Source organism: Nansenia antarctica, assembly GCF_963989245.1.
Source record: "Nansenia antarctica genome assembly, chromosome: 11".
Taxonomy (NCBI): domain Eukaryota; kingdom Metazoa; phylum Chordata; class Actinopteri; order Argentiniformes; family Microstomatidae; genus Nansenia; species Nansenia antarctica.
In genome coordinates, this window is record NC_137681.1 from 19,303,275 (window position 1) to 19,311,455 (window position 8,181).

At 46.6% G+C, this 8,181-nt stretch overlaps 1 protein-coding gene across 1 annotated transcript; it reads right to left on the bottom strand.

Moving 5' to 3' along the window:
- Positions 1–36: 36 nt before the first annotated feature.
- Positions 37–6,754, bottom strand: ppp4cb (protein phosphatase 4, catalytic subunit b). The gene is made up of 9 exons (XM_080541445.1): positions 6,369–6,754; positions 5,534–5,715; positions 4,846–4,897; positions 4,700–4,750; positions 4,478–4,579; positions 2,565–2,738; positions 2,293–2,419; positions 1,770–1,959; positions 37–1,155 (listed from the first exon to the last, which is right to left on the bottom strand). Exons 2-9 carry the CDS (start codon positions 5,629–5,631, stop codon positions 1,026–1,028), a joined length of 924 nt encoding a protein of 307 aa, XP_080397571.1. The 5' UTR covers positions 5,632–5,715; positions 6,369–6,754; the 3' UTR covers positions 37–1,025.
- Positions 6,755–8,181: the final 1,427 nt, after the last annotated feature.

Genomic DNA, 8,181 nt, shown 5'->3' on the forward strand with positions numbered 1-8,181 from the left:
GAAACATGCATGAAATAACACCTCAGAGAGAGTTGATCATTTATACAAAAAGTAGTTTTATTTGTCACAAATAATTAATCATAAAAATCAACGATAAGTCCTACAGAAAGACTGGTCAGAGAGAGAGAGAGAGATTATTCAAAAAATACAGCATTTTATGTCATCATCATTATAATACAGTTTGTCCTTAAAAATTACCAAAAAATGGCCGCTGTCAGCACACCTGTCTCTGCTCCTCCTCGGTCAGTGATGTCATCTGCCACAACATTCCACTGATGCAGCAGGTGAATCACATAGAAACAGAGAGACATCAAAACTACACCCAACCTGCTAAATGTCAATTCTCAAACATTTAGAAAGAAAATAAAAAAGATTGAAGAAAATTTGTGAGAAAAACATAACAAATAAAATCATAATGCTAATTCTGTAAAGCCCCACTCCGCAGTTTAACAGCTTTGAGATCCTCCACCCCATCATTCCTCTGTCTGTCCTCTGACCATCTCCCTAGACCTGTTTGTCCTCTGACCATCCCCTCAGACCTGTCTGTCTATGCGAGCCAACTCCTTTTACGGTCCTTTTACAGTCTGGCCTCACCACAATATCAACAGTCACATGGTTGGCACAACAACATAACTGGCGGATCTGATCTAAACCCTCAACACCATACATTCTGACACTAGAGACTGGATCTGGGGTGGAGTCTGGGTGGAGACTGACTGGGTCTGGGGTGGAGACTGACTGGGTCTGGGGTGGAGACTGACTGGGTCTGGGGTGGAGACTGACTGGGTCTGGGGTGGAGACTGACTGGGTCTGGGGTGGAGACTGACAGGGTCTGGGGTGGAGAATGTCGTCTGACCAGGAACCACTAGGGGCCCTGGCTATGGAAGGTACTGAGTTTTCCTGGTCAGGTCACATGGTCAGAGAGACCTCTCCAGTTCTAAGAGTTCCAACTGAGTAGAAAAGTAAAATCAACGTTAAAACCGTGGGGGGGGGGGGGTTCTGAGGAAGACTCCAGCACGCCATGGTCACAGGAAGTAGTCAGCGACTGGCTTCTTGGAGGGGATGCCCCTGGTTTCCTGTGGCGCTGCCTCAAATATGATGTAATCTTTCTGAAGGTGCTCGTCCAGCTCCAAGATGGCTGCCACGTTACCACATCTGAGGGAGAGAGAGGAGGAGGAAGAGAGAGAGGGAGAGAGAGGAGGGGGAGAGGAGGAGGAGAGGGAGAAGATATATAGTAAGGTGTATAATAAGACCTTACCTGGAGCAATAGTTGGGGGCGGACCATGGTCTCGCACTATAGTATAATATGTGACAGCTGCTGGTGAAAGGGGTAAAAAGTCGGCAGCCAATTTAATGTTCACTTTTATTTAGAAAAATGTAAATACATTTCAGTGTTGTTGGAAATCAATGACACACTCGCTAGTCAACTAACACAGCTTGTTTTGAGAGCCTGCTAACAATGTAAAGTAGTGTTATAGTTAACTAGGTAGCAGTGGGGATTACTCACCGAATCCATTACATTGCAATATTTTGGCTTGACTAGCGAGTGTGTGTTGTGATTTTCAACAATGTTGAAATGTATTTCAGTTTTTCAAAATAAAAGTCTGAACATTTTGATTGGTTGCCGACTTGTTCCCCCTTTCACCAGCTGCTGTCACATATACAGTAACAGATGTGTTATGGTGGAGCGTTTACCTGTAGCAGAATTTACCTGTAGCAGCATTTACCTGTAGCAGCATTTACCTATAGTTACCTGTAACAGTATTTACCTGTAGCAGTAGTTGGGGGCAGACCAGACGGTGAGCACCGTCTCGTTGAAGTGCCATTTGTATCCCTCCATGACCAGCTGGTGAGCTCTGCAGATCATGTCAATGTCGTTGGCGGCGTTGAACTGGGCCACCACGTCACTGCCGAACAGGTACCCCGCCCCCCGGGGGCTGACCCCCCACCCTGTGTTGTCTGGAAGAGAGGTCAGGTCAGAAGAGATCATGGTTAGAACAACCCTAACCTTTACCCTCTTACCTTAGCCCTTACCCTATAACCCTACCCACTAACCGTAACCTTTACCCTCTACCCTACCCTCTAACCCTTACCCTCTAACCTTTACCTCCTAACCCTAACCTTTACCCTTTTACCCTCTAACCCGTAACCCTTCAGGTCAGGACAGAACATCTAGACGTCACTACACAGAACGCTCTGACAACAACACCAGCCTTACCACTGACATCACCACTGTCAATAACAGACAGCCTTACCACTGACATCACCACTGTCAATAACAGACAGCCTTACCCTCGGGGTCTGACCACAGCAGGTCACACATGGGTCCGTCGTGAGGAACTTCCTGTTTCCTGTCGATGGTTCTGATCTGGTCCAGTGTCTGGATGGAGGGGGAGAGGCCGCCGTGCACACAGAAAATCTATACACACACACACACACACACACGTTAACATATTGTGGATGGAGGACAGAACATGCAAATTCATCTAACCACAAACTCTATTCCTCTCAGGCATGCTAACCTGCTTATACAGCCTCTCCTACCTACTGCCACACACACACACCTTGCCGTCGATGATGGCGGAGAGGGAGAGGTAGTCGAAGATCTCGGTGCAGTAGCGCCAGACGGTGACGGAGCCGTACTTCCTGAGACACTCATCATAGAAGCCGTACACCTGCGTGATCTGACGAGACTCGTGGTTCCCCCGGATCAGAGTGATGCGGTCCGGGTAGCGCACCTAGACAGACACACACACACACACACACACACACACACACACACACAGTTTAGAGACAGACACAGGGTACAGACAGACAACACAGACAGAGTCAAAGACAGACAGACAGGGGACAGACAGGAGAGGGAGTCAACAGACAGCATCATAGCTCATCCTAGACATGTGCTGGGCTGCCTGTGTTTGTATTTAAAGGTGTGGCTGCTGGAAGGATCATACAGGGAGCTAGACTAACCTGCTCCTCCACAGCCAGAGAGGCATGATGGGACCGACCTACAGTACCAGTGTTTCCCCTAGGTTTGCTGCCTTGGGGGGGTGGCATGGACCGTGGCATGGACCCCCCCCCCCCCCCCAGGGGGTAAGACCCTGCCTCATACCAGCGTCATGTCCAGGGGTGTACTTGTACATTAAGCCGCCTCACGCTACGGAAACAGGAGATAGGCTCCTGCCCTATGGGCCATTAGGCTGCAGAACCATCGGTTCTCAAGGCTACTTACTTATGTGGTCTTGACTACCTGTCCACTTTCTCACCTGGTTCTTGCTCTCTCTCTCTCTCTCTCTCTGGTGTGCCAAGCCGACACCATCCTGCTCTCTCTCCTTCTCTCCCTCCCTATCCTCCTCTCTCCCTTTTGCTGTCAACCAAAAGGTAAACAAAACAGCCAGAGTATTTATAATCTAATAAGAGGCATAAATTGATCCATATCAATTTATAACATAATTATAATTGAATATTGGATTGCTGTGGGCAATCCAGTCAGATAATGTCATTTTGACTTTACTCTCTCACCTGAAAAAAAATCGTATGTCCAACTATAAAAAACTGACATTTCCAATGCTTCAATCAACTGTCCATGTACTGTAAATATGCCATTATGGTATTACCATGAAGCCCAACTCTAGCAGAATAAGAAAGATAGTATATCTACTTTAAGTAAAATAATAAAGTGCCTCCAGTTAGCTCTTTAGCTGGCAAGTGTGCAAGGAGACTAGCTCATCTCATCACCTCTGAGCTAGCTAGCTTGCTAGTTCTTTGACACTATTTACACTATGGAACTATAGTCAGACACTTTCTAGTCACGATAATAACGACCAATTTTAACCAACTTTCTCTGTCAGAACACTCAGCAATTATATTTGCTAACGTTTCAACTTGCTTACTTTCAATCTGCAGACATCACAGCAGGCAAAAACTCTCGCGTCTCGCGCGCACACTTGCGCAAAATCGTGTATTATTCTCCAGCGCTGGCACAGCGCGAAGTGTGGAGATAGGTCTGGCTATGCGAGACTACGGCGGACTAACGTTACCAACGAGCCTATGGGCTTGCCACTCGCCAGATTCGGGTTGGGTGCGTTTAAAAAACGCGGATATTTTAGCCTGCTTGTCAGATGTTTGGTGTCTCTGTCAGTAATAATTCCTCTTTCTTGGGGGGGCAGGGTGTTCCGTTGGGAGGGCGGCCCGCCCCCCCAAGGCAATGGTAGGGGAAACACTGAGTACATATCACATAACAACTATAAATCAAGATAGCTATCATTGCAACATGTAGGTGAGCTCTGTAGAGCACACCGAACTGTGACTGGCAAGCAATATGACCTAGCAGGGAGGTGGTCAACCCTAAACGCCAGATCAGTCAGGATGACCTAGCGTTGCCAGATCAGTCAGGATGACCTAGCGTTGCCAGATCAGTCAGGATGACCTAGCGTTGCCAGATCAGTCAGGATGACCTAGCAGGGAGGTGAATCACCTTGAGGGCGAGCAGCAGCAGGAACGTCTCCACGCTGTAAAACCCTCGGTCTACGAAGTCTCCCATGAAGAGGTAGTTAGTCTCAGGAACATCACCTCCCACCTGACACACACACACACACACACACACACACACACACACACACACAGGTCAACAACATAGAGATATAACTGAACACAATATATTAGAAATATGAGCCCATCTGCCATCTGATCCACTCACCCTGAACAGCTCCTTCAGGTCGTAGAACTGCCCGTGGATATCTCCACATACCTGCACCACCACAGAGGAAGAGGACAGCCAATCAGAAGAGAGATGTGTTTGGATACAGAAGACAAACAGAGGTCATGTGGTTCATGGTTACTTACCGTAACCGGGGAGTCCACCCTCTGAACATTGCTCTCCTCCACTAGAATCTCTCTGGAAATAACACACAGACAGACACACAGACAAAGACACACAGACACTTCACTGAGGATGTCTCTATAATGTGATGTATGTGAGAACCATGTGAGGGACTGTGAGAACCATGTGAGGGACTGAGGACAGAGCTGCCATGGCTGGATTACCTGTCTCTCTGCCTGTCTCTATAAACAGGTCTCTGTCTGTCTGTCATTTTGCACTACCTGAGTACTACTTGAACTTCTTGTACTGTATCATCTGTATTATATGATACATTTCATCTCATTGTTACCTGCACAGCATTTTGCACTACTGCACTACAGTCCCGCTGTAGCACAACTACCATCACTGTATTAACTTATTCTACTCTTTTTATGACTTAGCTTACTTATTTTACTTTGTTCTATTATTGTTGATCTTGTAATTCTGCTGCAATGTCAAAGAACCTGAGCCTAAGAATTTTACTCTTGTGTACCCGACCCGTACATTGGGTGTAATAAAAGCAATTCAGATTCTGTTTGTCTGTCTGTCACTTGTCTGACAGGTGTGTGTGTGTGTGTGTGTGTGTGTGTGTGTGTGTGTGTGTGTGTGTGTGTGTGTGTGTGTGTGTGTGTGTGTGTGTGTGCGTGCGTGCGTGTGTGTGGTCTGTCTCACCTGGCCTTGGCACAGAGTGCCTTGACGTCGTTCTCCTTGATGAGCTCACACCTCCTCAGCTGGTCGATCTGATGGTCCAGATCGCTGGTGTCGCCCATGGTCGACCACACACCACGGGACAGAGACCTGGTGCAGCTTCCCTCTACGCCTGTCTGTCTGTCTGTCTGTCTGTCTGTCTGAGGCTGGGAACCACAGAGGAACACTGTCTGTTACCCAGTCTCTCCCAAACACAAACGCGCGCACTCTCTCACACACACACACACACACACACACACACACACACACACACACACACCAAATAGTGGAGGATGCGGGGAGAGCAATCTAAACAGACAAGCACTGTGTGTGTGTGTGTGTGTGTGTGTGTGTGTGTGTGGCACACTCCTCTTGACCATAACTAAAGAAAAAGACATTAATCAATATCAGGTTGTTGATCATTCCAACACATTACAGCTGCGTGGGTGTTTTAGCTAGCTACCGGCTAGCTGACTTGAAGGGGCTAGCGGGAGGTTAGCTAGCAGCAGTGCCTGGCTAACGAGTTAAGGAACTAGTGCGTCACGTGTAAAACAACACAAGTGGGCTAACCATCTATCTGACCAACTCATTAGCTCAGAGATTTGGTCAAATCACATTTCGAACCATATTTCGCCCCGTGTGTTGTTAGACTGGCTAACTGTCAAACAGTTTGAGGGCGAATAGCTAACGAGGCTAGCTCGCTAGCTGACAGGCTAACCGTCTTAAGGACGCGTCCAGATCGTTCAAAGCCAGTTGAAATGACGAGACGAACCCATAACACTGACTGTGACTGTCAACACACGACTGCTGCATATCTCACCTGAGAAATCCGCCTTTTTCTACCTTAATATCCCAGCCGAGCGCTGTGGCTAGCGAGCGTGTAGCCTCCTTCAGCTCTCTGCTTCCGATCTGTCTGTCTGTCTATCTGTGTGTCTGTCTGTGTGTCTGTCTGTCTGTGTGTCTGTCTATCGGTCTGTGTGTCTGTCTATCTGTGTGTGCGTGTGTGTGTCTCTGTCTGTCTGTCTGTCTATCGGTCTGTCTGTCTGTGTGTCTATCGGTCTGTGTGTCTGTCTATCTGTGTGTGCGTGTGTGTGTCTCTGTCTGTCTGTCTGTGTGTGTGTGTGTGTGTGTGTGTGTGTGTGTGTGTGTGTGTGTGTGTGCGTGTGTGTGTCTGTCTGTCTCTGTGCGTGCGCGTGTGTGTGTGTCTGTCCGTCCGTCCTTCTGGCTGGCTGTCGGCGTCACTAGCGCCTCCTCTGACTGACTGACATAATCACGGTATCACGGACAGAGAGGGAGGGAGGGACAGAGAGGACAGAGAGGGAGGGAGGACAGAGAGGACAGAGAGGGAGGGAGGGAGGGAGGGAGGGACAGAGAGGACAGAGAGGGAGGGAGGACAGAGAGGACAGAGAGGGAGGGAGGGAGGGAGGTTCAAAGTTGAAAACCACGATGTTGATAAGAATGCTGATACAAACAAAGACATATCACTGTAGTCTTTTACAAAAGATTGAATTACTTATCTAATCAATTTAACCAATTTACATACAATCATGAACAGTCTTGTAACAGGAAACGTCATAACATCCAAAACATCTTTGAGATACCCCTACCCGAGGTAGAACAAATGACAACAATGATTTTTCTTATCTTTAGGGTCTCCCATTAACGAAATTGATTGTTGTCAAATTTTATTTTGGGGGAAAATATGTTTTTTGGGTTGTTCTTTAGAGCTACCCCTATCCCTGAAAAAGACCCAAATTAGACCAGGCCGAATATGGGGAAGGTGACAAAAAAGCCCATAACTTGAGAATGATCACTCTTTTCCTCTTCAGATTTGCTGAGGTATGAACCAGGTGGTTGTCCTACATCACCAAATAGTCAGACAACTATTTACCTAAATAAATACTGAATTATAGTCCTGTAAACTTAGCTTTAGTTTAGACGGAAATTTTACTTTTTGGTGACAGGAACATAGGACTCCATCACTTTTCTCTCATTTATCAGAAAAACAGAAATCCCTGAAAAATATATCATTACTGAATTGTCTAGGGTGCTATTGAACACTAACCAGTAGTTGTATGGAAATATCTCATACAGTTCTATTGCAAATGAGATTTCTTTAGACATAGGCCTACCTCTTCTCTGATACAGTCAAATTCCGAATGGGGGATAAGTGGCATAATAGCCTATAAGTTAAGAATGCTCACTCTGGTCATCATATTTGGAGAGGGAAATACCAGGTGGCTGAACTACATCACCAAATAGTCAGAATAAGAGTAACCCAATAAAATAAAGTGTATTAGTTCTAAATTGCAAGCCTCTAAAACATAGGTGTAAATAGTACAGGTTTTATTAAAACTGGAACCTTAATTTAAAGTACAATTAAATAAAGTCCTCAAGCATTAGGGGACACGTTTTGACATTCTGCACAGCAGGTGCAGAACTCTGTACAGGGAAGGCCAACAGAGAGGCACTGGCACTTTCCACTCTCTCCACACTTTGCATCTTTGCAATATAAGTGAGTGATGTCTCTCACTTCTGTAGGTGCTGGGGGTTTTGTAAAAAGGACAGGTTGAATGGCTTCATCTCTGATAATCCACCCCTTGCCAATAGGACTCCATAACAGGGGTTTGGGC